This window comes from Chenopodium quinoa, unplaced genomic scaffold (assembly GCF_001683475.1).
Source record: "Chenopodium quinoa cultivar QQ74 unplaced genomic scaffold, ASM168347v1, whole genome shotgun sequence".
In the NCBI taxonomy this organism is placed as follows: Eukaryota; Viridiplantae; Streptophyta; class Magnoliopsida; order Caryophyllales; family Amaranthaceae; genus Chenopodium; species Chenopodium quinoa.
The window spans coordinates 158433-173267 of record NW_018743285.1 but is presented as its reverse complement, the minus strand read 5'-3'; the positions used below and the strand labels follow the sequence as shown (position 1 = coordinate 173267).

Sequence of the window (14835 nt, the reverse complement as noted above, 5' to 3'; positions counted from 1 at the left end):
ATCAAGAGAATAAAATTGCCATGTCTGATTTCAGAAATTTCTAGCTATCAAAATATAAGTATGAGTGGGCATCTTTCTTTTATTCACATTCTACTATATCATTGAGGGTTCAAGATGGCTTATTGGCAATGAGATAAGTGTTCGCTTGTGGGGTGACAAACGGATACCCCTGCTCCCTAGAAATAGAATTACATCGAGTTCAAGACCTCAGATATTTATTCTCTGAGTTTGAAGTGGCAGCTATTGCAAAGATAAGGATTCCTAAAGTGGTATATAATTGGAGTTGGGATGATCGCCAGAGATGATGTTGGGGATATCATGATGACTGCAAGTATGGGTATCTCTATTGCGTGCTCCCTATTAGAAGCTGAAGCTCAGGCTATTATGTTTGGTCTCACTCTGGCGTATGATGCAAGGCGCTTTGTATGTTGTAGCAATGAGGAAACAATTGATCGTATATTGCGTAGATGTCCGGCATTGAGAGATGTGTGGAGAAGGTTGAGTCTTCCATCCCATTTGATAGACACAAACACTAACTTAAGAAAACCCCCAATTCAATTAAAATAGTCACCCTAATTTAAGAAAACCCCAAATTGAATTGGAGCATGAACCCTAATTTCAGAAAACCCAATCCAATTATTACAAAAGTTGTTAATTAAATTAAAAGAGGAAGGAGAAAGAGGGAGTTCCGCCAATAAAGAAGCTATACTCCAAGCTTAGTTGCTTAAATTTGAAGATTTTTTCATCATTTTGATAGAAGAAAAATGGAGAAAAATGGAGGAGAGAGAAAGTGGGGGAGGGGGAGAAGAAGAATTTGTCAGAATGTTAGAGAAAAATGGAGGATTGAAGGTTGAAGAAGGTTGAAGAAGGTAGGAAGAAAGAGAGAGAAAAAATCGAGGGAAAAAAATGAAAATATGGGAATTTTTTTTAAATTACCACCCGTTAGGTGGGGCCCACAGACGGAAAACCATCGGAATTTTGAAATGGGTGGTAATCTGAGTGATTTTATTTAATTTAAGGGGTGGTAAAATAAAATAAAAAATTAAACAGGTGGTTAGTTCAAAAACAAGTACATTTTTAGGTGGTAATTTACAAATTGTCCATAATTTAATGTTGAACCCTTTTTAAACTATCTCGGTGTTAAATAACACCTTAAGCGCATAAAGCACCTTAAATCCTATCCCTCCGTGTTTAGAACACCTTAAGTGCATTTAGGCACCAAAATATAATTTAATCCTCGTGTACATAGACACTTAAATAGCTCCTTTCCCATGCTTATAACATCAATAAAAATTATATGAACCATAATAAAATTCCCTTTTGATAATCCAAACTCAATTAAACATTTAGTTTAATTAAATATGCTCTCTATCATGCCAAAGATAAAAGTGTGGTTCATAATCAACATGCCAACAATTAATTCCAAACATCAATTCACCTCAAATAATTCATACTTCACAAATCAATCACCAACATCAATCCAATCAACAATTCCAACTAATACCTATCATGATACTACCTTGGAATTAATTAAACAAAGGCTAGCATGCTTCTACACACTTAAGTAATTACTAAGTACGCGAACGTACCTCGAATATGATCTCAAAATTGCCAGGACTAAATGAAATCACTCACTTGGAAGTTTTCTACAACCAAAAATTACAAAGAGACATTAATACCTATTCAATATTATTTTCTAGCAATATATACACTCTTTAAATCACTTTTAAACCCTTTAAAACATGCTGAAAATTAATTTAAAACCCATACTTTTATTCCCAATCAATGGGTAATTAAAAATCCTTTTAAGAAACATAATTCTAACCTTTATATAAAAATTCTAACTTTATAAAAACATGTAAAATTTCTGTAATTATATTTAAAAACACCTATTTCAATAATTTCAATCAACTACAATCAATTTCCATCAATATACATTAATTTAGAAACCTAGGGTTTTCAATTTGGGGCTTTTTAATTCAAAAACTAAATCTGAAAATTATATACATAATAATCATAATCAAACATCGTAAAATCATCACACAACCCAAAAACAATAATTAAATCAAGGCTAGAATAACTTAAAATAGGAAGAGAAGTTTTTTTTTTAATTTTTAATTTTTTTTATTATTATTAAAAAAAACACAACCGCACGGACGGGAGGGGGCTACTGCCGCCCTCCATGCCGGTGGTTGCTGCTGGCGGCGGTGGCCGGCCGGTGGAAAGTGGTGGTGGCGGCCGACCACCATGTGTGTGCGTGTGTGGGGTGAAAATTTCCCTTTCTACCCTTAATGATTCCTTCTCCTATTCAAACTAGTCTTTGACTTTCTGTAAATTCCATTGACTTAAAACTTTCTTTTATAAAATAATATACCCCAAAGTTTCTAAATCATAAAATGAAATATTTCCAAAATAGTTAAATAAATAAAAATGGACTTAATTGAAAATAAACCTTTTTAAATTAATAAAATACTATAAATAATTCATTTCAAAATATTTGAATACTTCATAAAATAATGATTTAAATTAAAATACATATAAAAATACGGGGTATTACAATATATGACCAAGAAATTTAATTTTTATTAGTTTCTAAAGTATATGTTGCTTAAATAATTTACCATTCACAATACTAATGTAATTCTATAAAATGTCATGAAAATGATTATACAAATTTTTTTGAATAGTATTCATTCTATATATCAAACTCTGGGTCAAAATTGATGATTCATAAATTACTAGATTTACTCATTCATAGAAGTGAATGAGAATTCGTATGATTGGAAAGAAGCATGTTTGCATGATGTTTTTGTTGTTAAAAGGAAAAATTGCCCGGAGTAATTGCACCTTTGGAGCATCCGCTCAAAACAATCCCATCTTTGGGTTATTTTTAAATAATCAGACCTTTATATTCAATCCTCTCAAAATGGTCTCGGGTGACCAGTAACCAGTTAAAGAGGTAATTTTTTTTATTAAGTTTAATGTACATGTGTCACAATTTGATTTGTCCAAAATTAAAAAAAAATAAAATCAATTAAAAAAAACCACCACCACCTAAGTTTCAGCCACCACCATCCCCACCACCACCCCACCCAAATCTGAAACCACTGCCACCCAAAAACCACCGTGCCGACTAGGAACCCACCCCAGCCAACCTAACCCAAAAGCCCCAAAGGTGGGATTATACCCCCTTCAAAAACCGTAACCCACCAAACTAAACCCCGGGAAACGACGTGAATCGAGGTCGGGCGAGGACGACGTGGTCGAAATAGGGGACAGGGAAGGTTGACGCAGCCGGAAAAGGGACGGAGGACGGGGAGGGGGCTGGGATCGAGACGGGAAAAGGGGTTTTCAGAGGAGGGGGTCGGTCGCGACGCCCGCGCTAGCGCTGTGGTTGGGGGCTGGGTGGCCAGAGCCACGGGGCAAGGGATTAGGCTCAGACGGCAGCGGCAGTGGCTTAGGCAGTTGGTGGGTAGTGGGTGGTTTTATAATTTTTTTAATTATTTTTTCTTTTAAAAAATCTAACTTTTTTTAAAAAATTTATTTTATTTTTATTATTTTGACCCATCAATGACACCACGTGTCAAGTAACTTGTTATAACAGGTTACATGATCGATTAGGACCATTTTGAGCGGATTGGGTATAAAGGTCGGATTATTTGAAAATAACCCAAAGGTGAGATTAATTTTAGCGGACGCCCCAAAGGTGGGATTATTTTGGGCAATTTTTCCTTATCAAAATCATTGAAATTCAATTAGAATTGCAAATATGATTATATATCAACTATTTGACCGAGAAATAATTTTTATGAGTTTATGAAATACAACATGATATGAAATTGTGAGCCACTTTACTAGACAAAATTTGTTTTACAACACTACCTCTGTTTCATATTTTTGCAACTTTGAAGGCTGCACGGACTCCTAGATAAAATTTGTTTGTGAGTGTAAGAAAGAGAGAGAAAAATAGGAATGCATGTTATGAGAAGATAGATAAAGAGAAATGACAATCTAAAAAGGAAAAAAAACATTAGTTGCAAATAATGTGTAGCAACCATTTTTGTTAAAAGTTTGCAAAAAAAATATAAAACGGAGGTAGTAGGAATTTTACTTTGCTTGATAGAAGATATTGCTAAAAAGAATCTATAACATATACAAGTCCCAAGCACCAAATTTTACTGTTCACTTAGCAATAGTGACGTTTCGATTCTGCCCTTAGCCTCCTGCAAATAATGTGTAGCATCCAATATTTTCAATTTTTTGGGTTGAATTTGCGACTTTTATTGTGGGTTAATCGTCGGTAATATTGGGGATTTTCATTGATAATGTTAAGTTTTACAAAATTAATTATTTGGGATTTTCTCTGTTGGATTTATTGATGATGATGGCACCTCCGCCTGCTATTATTGCTCATCTTCCTCTTGCAATTCCCTCTTTCGAGGTCTTCAAGGTATACATATATTTCTCATTTCCTTGATTTTGAGTTTTTTTATTTCTAATCCTTGTTACTGCTTTCACCTTTAATCGTTAAATGTGAACCCTTTTATTTTTGCCACTTTATCAAAGAATTGGTTTTCTTTTAGTATGCATTCATGATTTCATGTGCTTGTACGGGAATTAGAGTATTATGTTGTTGATTGAATGTATCTAAGTTCAAGGAGAAAACCAATTATTGTAGACATTATTAAGTATAGGGTAATTAAATACAATATTATTAATAGGATAATTAAATTACCCAAAAAAAAATTTAAATCTAATAAAACTGTTAAGGAGAGGAAAGGGAACTAATATTGTAATAAAATGAATTTATAGTTATAGGTGACTTATTGCTCAATTCTTATGGTCATTAGCTACGATAATTATTAAGATCTTCTCATGCAACTCCTTTTAATGTCCTCTTTGTGGCTTGAGTGAAATATTTTGATTTAATAGATTGTTTAATGATTTGTGTGTAAGCTCAAAGGATAAATTGCCTGCATTTTCTTTTGTGTGCATGATTTTACCTTTGATTAATCAGATCGTTAACTGCTTGTTTTGAGAAAAATGAAATAGGCAAATTGGTGCTTTTTGATGGGTTTGTAGTGAGTATTTTAATAGCACCTCTCTGAATTGTTTAGTAGTATTAATTTAGGCTTGGGTTTTTTCAGATATGGTAGAGGTTAGGGGTGAATTGGTTTTTTTTTTTTTTTTTTTTTTTTTTTCAGATTTGTTATTTAATTGATTTGATTTTTTATATTTAATTAATAATTGCAATAATAATCAAGTGATTGTGGAGTTCATACTGTTTATGAATATGTCACTGTATTTGCTTTTGAAGATAAATACAAAGGAAGGATGATTATGGATTGGCTTGCATGTGATTTTATATGTTTACTTGTATTAGGAATTAATTGGCCCATAGAATATTAATTTTGTACATTTGCTTGATCACTGGCTTGAGTTGGTATAACGAGATATTTGGAATGAAGTTGATGCACCTTGGCTGGTTGTTCAAGATAATTAGCCTTAATGATCCTTTCTTGTCTTGATACTGTAGCAAGGCTGTGTTAGACTGTTAATTGCTGCGAAATGCAATAGTTAATTCTAGAAGTAACCAAGACCTATTGTTTAGTATACATCATCAACTTCACGCCACTAATTTCAAAGAAATTAAGCTCAACTTCTAATCAACCATGACATCTTTGTACTGTGCTCATATCACCATCGTATCTGTGCCTAAAAGCAAGGAAATTAAGCTTGAATTCAAATCGATAATTGCGTCTTCGGGCTCCAATCGGTGACGATTATAAGCAAGGAAATTAAGCTTGAATTCAAATCGATAATTGGGTCTTCGGACTCCAATCGGTGACGATTATGTTCGCCATCAACAACATCGCCATTAACATCATTGTTATTAACTTTGCAACATCAATAACAAAGAAATTAAGCTCAAAATTCAGAATAGTTATGTCATTTTCGAGCTTCACTCAACAACGATTATGGTCGTGCGTTCCGGTGAAATTTAAAGATTTCGGCAATTGAAAATATGTTTAATGAGTTTGTTCATTTTCAGAGATTCTAATATAAGTTTGTTCATTTTCATTTATACATTTTTATTGTATGTGTTTTTGGTCATTTTAATTTAGTTTGCTCATATTAATTTCAGTTTGCTTATTTGTGAAGGATATGGACAAAGAATTGTTGCTCATTTGATAAATGAGCAAATAATTGTTTGCTCATTTGATAAATGAACAAAAATGTTGTTCATTTGATAAATAAGCAAATAATTGTTTGCTCATTTGATAAATGAATAAAAAATTATTGTTCCATATGAGCCAAAAAAAATGTAAATTACATTTTTGCCATTATTATGTGAGCAATCTCAACAGTTGGATCATTATGTATCCAATAGTTGAGATTTGTTCTCATATATAATAGGGTTCTCACTTATAGACATATTCTTAACTATTATATAAAAAATCATATAACTAATGTTTCCTATCTTCCCCGCCTGTTTTTTTTTTTCTTAAAAAAAAAAAATACAACTTATGCTTAATGTTTTTGATTTGAATTATCAAACATTTCATATAGTTATGACTTAAGACTGATGAGATGTTGATGCCATATCTCACCCCCCCTCCAAAGAAAAAAACAAAAAATAAATAAATTAATTGTATAAATTATTGAACAAGAAGTGCAAGTAAAACTCAATTTTTAGATTGGTTACCAATGTCAAGTAGGTCTCTAGGTTCATTAGAAAAGGATGAAGAATCCAACCAACCTAAATTGTTGGCCTTGTAAATGCAACATGAAAATTGTTGCTTAGCATCTGGTACATCTAAAGCCAAATCATCAAGTGATTCCTCAAATCTTATAAATCCCTTTGTCATTTGATTCACTGTTATAAACCCTGAATTAAAACACTCTTTGAGCAACTTCCATAATCTTTCATTTTTCTTCTCCACAACAATCACTAATGCTTTCTTCACAACTTCATGATGAAAGAAAGGCATTCCCAACTCCTTTATGCACCGAAATGCTTCCGTTAGCCCGCCTCCACACTCGTACTCTTCTAAAAGTTTTCCTATCTTGTCTTTGACATCGTCAACTGTCCACCCATTTCCTTTACTTCCTTCACCACCCCAACACCTTAGAATACGTTCCCCTGAAAGTCGAGCCTTTAAAAGTGATTTAGTCATTTGGATGATCTGATTTCCTTTCGAGTCACAATCCATGAATTGGTTACCTATGTCCTCTAAGTGAGAAGGCGCTATCACTTCATCGATTACTGCTCTAGCTAGAAACTTTACTAGATCATCAACAATTACAGGATTATCCAAGGCAATGTCATCAGCTGATTCTATTAGCATTATAAATCCATTTGCAACATCTTCAGCAGGTAAACTTAAGGATGATAGAAGAACAGACGCCATTTCTTTCTCCTTATTCTTACGGTCCATTGCTAGATTGATCAATCTCTTCACAAATACAACATTCAGCTCAGAAGATGATGTAGAATTCTCTGAGTCTAGGCAGTTGTATACTTCTATTGTATCCCGTGATAAGAAGTACTCTTGAATGGTGGCTTGAGCCTTCATTTTAAAAGATTTTGCTACACCCTCCTCAAGTGACCTTTTCTTCGGCTCTACTGATAAGGACTTTAAGGAAGAAACTGATAGCCATCCTTCAGAAGCACATTTTGAGATTAAGGAATGAAGAATCTGTCTAGCATTCGGTATATCAAGTGATAAATCATCAATGGTTTCAATCACTCGATTAAATCCTTTATTTATCTGACTTGAATTTATCAGTCCTTCTTCTGCAGCCATTCTTAACAGCTCTAAGATCTTACCTTCAGGTTTTCGTCTCTCCATTGCAAGTATCAATGCACGCTTTATTATTTCGTGATGAAAATATGGAACATTAAGCTCTTTTATACACCTACAAGCCTCTTTCTTATCACCACTAACAACAAATTCTGTCAACAAAGTAGTAATCTTTGCTTTAACATCTTCAACTGTCTTATTCTTGCTTCCACCCCATCTGTTTTCGATTATCTCTGTATGATATGGGACCGATAAATAACCCTTTTGGGTCCTCCTTATAACTTCAACTCCCTTGGAATCCTTTGGTAAAATGATCATTTGCTTGGTTAAAAATATAGGTGGTAGAATATCATCTATAATAGCTCTTGCACTAAATAGAGCTAATGTATCAACGACATTTGGTATATCCACAACTAAATCATCAACACATTCAACCAGTTTCGAAAAGCCTTTATAAACTTGTGAAGGGCATATCACATCGGCGTAGAGAGAAGATAGTAACACTGCAGCCATTTCTTTCTCCTTGTCGTGTCTATCCATGGCCATCGAGACAAGTTTCTTAACAAAATAGTAATCATAATTTGGCATCCCGAGTTCTGTTAATTCATTTGCTGTTGAAACAACATCATCATTTGCAAAGTACTCTTCTACAATTACAGCTGATTTTTTCCTATACTCGTCCATTGCTATGCTTCTTGTTCTTGGAGTTAATACCTCAAATTCCTGTAATTTAACAATTAATTTCTATCATTATTATCATCATTATACTTTATATTATGAAGTACATTATCCAACAAATATAGTTTTGATAATCTATATTTTCTCTTAACTTGTGTACTTCATGGCTTCATGCACATGTATGTTTAAAATTGTTAGATTTTGCTATGGTATGTATACCTTTATTATGTTTTAATTTTGGTCCACAGTAAATAAGTTTTAAGTGTCCATACTCAATTATTCATGTATAAGTGTTGAGAATCAAAGTTGAGTATATGAGGCCGGTGAATTGAAGAGTCGAGTTGTTAACATCTCTGACAAAGTTATCATAACTAAATACAAATTTTGACAAATTCATGGTAAAAAAACATACTTTGAATGAAATGAAAAGACTTAAAATATATTTCTTACGCAGTGTTTTACAATTTAAATTGATCATGCCATAACTTTTTCTCATTTCCCCCAAATTTAATCATCATTCTTTCTTGTCTTGATCTTAATTTTTTTTAACTAGGGTGTACGTAGCTAGCCTTGTCCAGAAGTTCTATCGTTTTGGCATTGTTAGTAGCGTTATTTAGGGAAAATGTGTAAACATATATTTTTAGGGGTATAAATGTCCACATACTATTCTTGAGAGTTGAAAAAACCAATTAACATTAATGAGGATAAATATTTAAATAAACATTTTAGGAACATAATTGTCTAAACACTATTCAAAAGTGTGGTCATAATTTTAAAAGGGGTAAATACGTAAATCAACATTTTTAGAGGCACATTAGTCTCAACACTATTCATAAGAGTTTACTCATACTTTTAAAAAGGTAGGGATTTAAAAAGGTAGGGAAACGTGTTCATATTTTTCTTTTCAGACAAAAAAATTGAGAAATCATATGAAAAATAAAGAAGAAATTGTCTAAAATTATTACCTCATAATTTTTGTAGTTGGATCCATTATGGCCAAAGTCATAATTATTCTTTGTATTTGATATTCCTCCACAGTTTCCTTTTCCATCAAACACATCTATATAACACATTAAATTACTACAAAAGAATTTCATACATATATAACACATTAAATTACTACAAAAGAATTTCATACATTAAAATACGTGGGTGATAACCAAGATGTGAGACCTAATATCGTCTACATCATCTGCTTTTGCATGCGCAACTTTCTCTATATTATAAACAAATAGAAATTGGGAATTATTATTACCTCTTGTCGGACTTTCTTTGGCCGATTCCAATATTTCTTTAATCTTTGGAGATATGGGGGACTTAGGAGAGAATTCATGAAATTTCATGGATATTGCAACTTTTAAAGGAGGATCAACACTTTCCCTTGTTGCATGAGGAGATTCTTGATGTTCCTTTGTCATTAAATTGTCTTTAAACTCCATGTAAAAAGCCAAAATTTGACTCTTATATTTGTCTTAATTTATCTTATGGCATTACAACATAATTACCTTTATATTAATCATACTATCTGTAAAACAAATTAGAGCTTGTTATCGTTAATTAGCAAAGCATGTAAATAAATAAAACATCATCATAATCATTTTGTACAAGATTATATAATCACCATAAATTTATGATATTCCAAATGCCCAAATTATTGATATTTAATTGTTGTTGATCAATGTAATAAACTAGTACTTCGTATGTATATATTAATTAAACTTGGGTTATTTGACAATTAAAACTTTATATTTTTGTAAAGGTTGATCAATTACACATTATAATATGATTATAAGGATTTTAAAATTACTTTTCCAAAACTAATAAATAATTTCCAAATCTTTATTGTTTAAAGTATTGTCAATTCAATGCTATAATATTTTAAATTTTAATAAGTTAATTGTGGAATTTAAATTATTTCAACTAAATTCGCATCTTCATAATGGCTAAACTATCAAAATTAAAGATATAGCTACTACAAGAGATTAAGTTAGCTAATTAGATTTTTAAAGGATAAAAACAAACTTACAAAATTTTCTTGATGTAATGTATCAACTTTTTTTTATGTTGGAGTGGAGCAAAATGACTTGAGTTTTTATCTTTATTAATTGTAATAAGTTTGTTAGATGTTAAACAGATAAATTGTAATAGATGACTAAATTTGGTCAGTGACTTTTGGTTCTGTTAAAAACCAACATAATTTTTGACAAGTTAATCAATTTAGTGGCTAAAGCTACCCTTAATTTGTGCTTTAAAAATAGAGGAAGAAAAAAGTCCGAGAAAGTTGTTGGTCTTGCAACTAAAAATGTTTACTAAAGTTTTTGAAAGTGGTCAAATTTTATTTGAGTATAACCAAAATTTATGGGTAAAATCTATTTTTATCCTCTATTTCCATCTAGAGGATCAGTGTAAGATGTATTGTATTCTGGCTTATAACTTATAATTTTCATTTTCAATTTTAATACAATAATAATGAAGTACATTCATAAGGGTTGTAGATAACATTAAATGCATATCATAATTCTTAATATTATATACATTTTTTGTCAGAATAATATACTTCATCCGTTTCTTTTTAATTGCAACACATTTTTTAGGCACGCTTTAGGAGATAATTAGGGAAGGTTAACGAGCGATTTTATCAAAATAATTTTAACATGAGGATTAAGGTAGGGTTAGGTATCATGTGTAAAATTATTTTGAATAAATTTTCATTTACATTATATAATCTCGACCTTAAAGCGCGTGCCATAGGGTTGTGTTGCAAGTAAATAAAAATGGAGGAAGTATATATATACATTAAATCACATGTTGATTGGTACTCCATATTATTTCTCGCTAAGATTTTGATATAGGACTTCATTTATCATTTTTCTTAATACAATACTCGAATTTATCAATATTATATGGGTTGATAGTCTGCATTTAAAAAGAATTAAAATAAAAATTCCACAATACTCTTCCTGCACTTTCATGCGCAGCAAATAATCCTAACCAATACTTCTATTTTAACACATGCACCATCTCAACACAAAGTTATCAATCAGCTCTATAACTGTCATATATAGAATCTCTGGAGTATTTTCAATCTTAATCAAGGTTTTGCATAATACTGAAACATGTTATTCAATTTAAGTTCTAGCAAATGTCCTTTGAGCCACAAACTAGCATGATTCATGTTCAAAGCTCTATATTGGAATGATAAAATGTAGTATAGCAGAATTCAGAAGCCATATTCATCCAATTTTTGCACTATGATATCACATATAAAATACAGGATGATCCAAAATTTTGATTCGTTTAATTTTCACAATGGCTTGACAGTATTATGTACAGTACTGTAATTCTACCTATGAGAGCAATTCAGAACTAATTTTTACTTAAGAGAAACATGCATTGTATCAAGGCCCAAATAATCAATAGCAAATTCGTCATCATTTTTTGCTAACATATCTTTCAAACTAAAATTAATATCTCTGCTTCTTAATAAAAAAACCTTGGTTTCATCTTCTTTTCCATTGAGTAGCTGAAGTATCTGGGATAGTACAAAACCTCCTTCACTGACTTGCCCATTGTATTGACTAAGAACTCCAACTTTGGTCTCAAGACTTCGTTAATGCTATAGCCAAGCAGAGGAGAGAAGCGTACAACCATTGAAGCAATATTTCTCTTTGTTAACGCAGACTTCATCAAATACCTCAATCTGTTCAACATAGAGAAGAAACAAAATACAGTTAGGCTAACATCAGTGGAAAACAGAAATTGGTGAAAACATCTGTAGTAGAACAAACTGATTCTAGAAATGTGTCTATACCTTGATTCTAAAAATGGGATGTCAAAACATCAATATATACTTTATTTACAAATTTGAGTATAAATTGCTTTGTTTTCTACTTTTTGCAGTCGGGATGGGGGTGAGCTGACAATATCATGAATCGTTCCACGAGTATGATGACAAAATGCTTAATGAACTCAAAATTCATAACCCATTATCCCTATTCTGAAGCACGAAATTTCAACACAGTTACTTTTTAAAGTGAGCTTCACTAAGACAATATCTAATTCACTCAGTAAGAGCCTCACTTTGGCATGACAGATCTGTCAATGTCTGGTACAAAAAATTCAGGGTATTTCTTTATAACCTAAGGGATTTCTGGTTTCAATATGCCTAAGCCAGTCAAGAATTCCAACTTCTTCCGAAGAGTTTCTTCGCTTCTTGTAGTAAAAATTTCAGGACTGCGAGCAAGGATCTTATCAATATGCTATCCTTGTCAAATCCTAGATCTTGTAGAAAAGCAACCACCTAAATAGCAGAAAACCTCCCAAGTTAGGAAACAATATATGAAGCAGCCTAGTAATGAACTCAGAGAACAAAATTATATTATTCGTTTGGCATGAAAGAAGAGAGAGTAATTTTCCTAAAAACACAGATTATGAATGAACCATGTCCTCACCAATGCAGTAACGATCTCAAGTAGGATGAGGAATTTTCATAAGCAGAAAGTTACCTTCCGGAACTCTTCAGGTCTTTGCAGTAGAAGCTGAGGACTTGTAGCTATAGCTTTACCCAGTTTTGTAGTTTTGATCTCACACCAAGTCATCAAATTGTTCCACCATTGGCTTTATCTTGCCAGATGAGCAGCCTAGTAGAAGTGGCCAGTCCCTAATCGCTCGATCTATGCTTCTTTTAGGCACCTGCCATGATCAAATCTATCAATAAATACTAGGGAACAAGAGCATTAAGCACTGATAGTGACAAACAAAGTACAACATCAACATCTACATTATCCCAGTATCTCTAAAGACACCTTAGGATGAAAAAGGAATTTGATGCACATAACCTTGTTTCCTTAATAACAGAAATAGAATCCCACTGAGTCACTACCCTTTATGTACAAGACTTTTGCTAATGGATATATGAAAGCTGCAACCTCTTTAGTGAGTTTTTCTTAAGTAACTCATTACTCCATATCATCCAGTTGTCTAAGAACATTGGATGACAAGAGGTTTAATGACATTTCACTATGATTACCCAACAATAAAATTATTGTTCACTTGTTGACCTGTGTTTGGGAATGAAACTCACAGACCTAAGTCCCCAAAAACATCCCTCATAACCCAACCCGACACATAAAGACAAGTGTATATGAAGTGGAAATAGAAATAAATGGGTCGACCTACAATTACTTGGGAACATCGACATGTGAGTTTCATTTCTGGAATCATGTCTCTCATCTGAATAACTTAAGGGTATGTTTTCTTGTTTCTAGAAAGTATTACTTATTCCTGTTAGAATCAGATTAGTAGATGTTCTTATTAACTTATACATATTATCAGCACATTTAATTATGTATCAATAAAAATAATGAGAATAGATATTTGGAAGAAAAAAAAAAACATTAAATAAATCTAATAAGATCCCACTTAAAATTTTATTTCATATACATTGGTGTAAGAACACCTTCAAAGTTCAGTTAATTCAGGAGATCAAAACAAAGCAGACCAAACCAGGCTGTTCAAACCAAATTACCTAATTTCAGGTTATGAGAGCATTGCTGATAAGTTCATATTTTATACACTTTATTATATCATTTTAATGTTATTTTAGAGTATAATTTATATATTTTTAATGTTTTGATGTTTTATTATGAGGTTTTATATTGTCACACTCAATTAATTATATTTAGTGAATTATACTCATAATAGGCTCGTTTTATAGCATTAATAAATGGTTTTGATCCCCCTTACTTTTCATACAATGTTTTATTTATGTTTTTCAACAGTTTAATTCAATGAGCATTTTATTCTTGTTCTAGGAATAGAGCTCAAAAGTCATCGTTCATTGTGGAAGTGAAATTGAAAGCAAAGAAAATAAACAAGAGAAGCCTGCTTGACTTCCACACGTGCTTCTTGGAGCAAATAAATAGTGGGTTGAAACCCGTTATGGGTCTATTCTGTTCACCTTATTTCCACTTATTTCAGGTGTAATAAGTTCAGTTAAGTTCACATAAGTTCAGTTCAGGTTTAATAAATTTTGATAAGAGTTACCCAAATACAAATTACAACAACAATAAGTTTTAATAAGGTCTAATTAGTTCAGATATGTTAAAAGTTCAAATTAGTGAAAATCAGGTTAGTAGAACACGCTCTAACTCATAAACCCACAAATATTCAAAGAAGCGGCAGCAATACAAAAAAAAACAGAAACAAAACCCTCACAAAAACTACTATACTTAAGGGGCAACGAGAGGACGGAGAGGGGCACTACACATACACGGCAACTACGGGAGACGAAGGAGAAGCAACAGCCCGAGAGAAGGAAGCTGACGCACACAAGCATCAGTTTGGTGATCGA

General features: G+C 32.2%; 1 protein-coding gene across 1 annotated transcript; it reads right to left on the bottom strand.

Annotated features, from left to right (window-relative positions):
• Positions 1-6308: 6308 nt before the first annotated feature.
• Positions 6309-9922, bottom strand: LOC110735575 (programmed cell death protein 4-like). The gene is made up of 3 exons (XM_021915764.1): positions 9739-9922; positions 9449-9543; positions 6309-8528 (listed from the first exon to the last, which is right to left on the bottom strand). The coding sequence occupies exons 1-3, from the start codon at positions 9920-9922 to the stop codon at positions 6687-6689; spliced, it is 2121 nt and encodes a 706-aa protein (XP_021771456.1). The 3' UTR covers positions 6309-6686.
• Positions 9923-14835: the final 4913 nt, after the last annotated feature.

What these genes read in the sequence shown, in the direction of transcription:
- LOC110735575 (XM_021915764.1), bottom strand. Translation starts at nt 9,922, where the DNA reads ATGGAGTTTAAAGACAATTTAATGACAAAGGAACATCAAGAATCTCCT. An exon ending in CAAAGAAAGTCCGACAAGAG is followed by an intron (nt 9,544 to 9,738) that starts GTAATAATAATT and finishes TGTGTTATATAG; the next exon opens with ATGTGTTTGATGGAAAAGGA. An exon ending in CCAACTACAAAAATTATGAG is followed by an intron (nt 8,529 to 9,448) that starts GTAATAATTTTA and finishes GTTAAATTACAG; the next exon opens with GAATTTGAGGTATTAACTCC.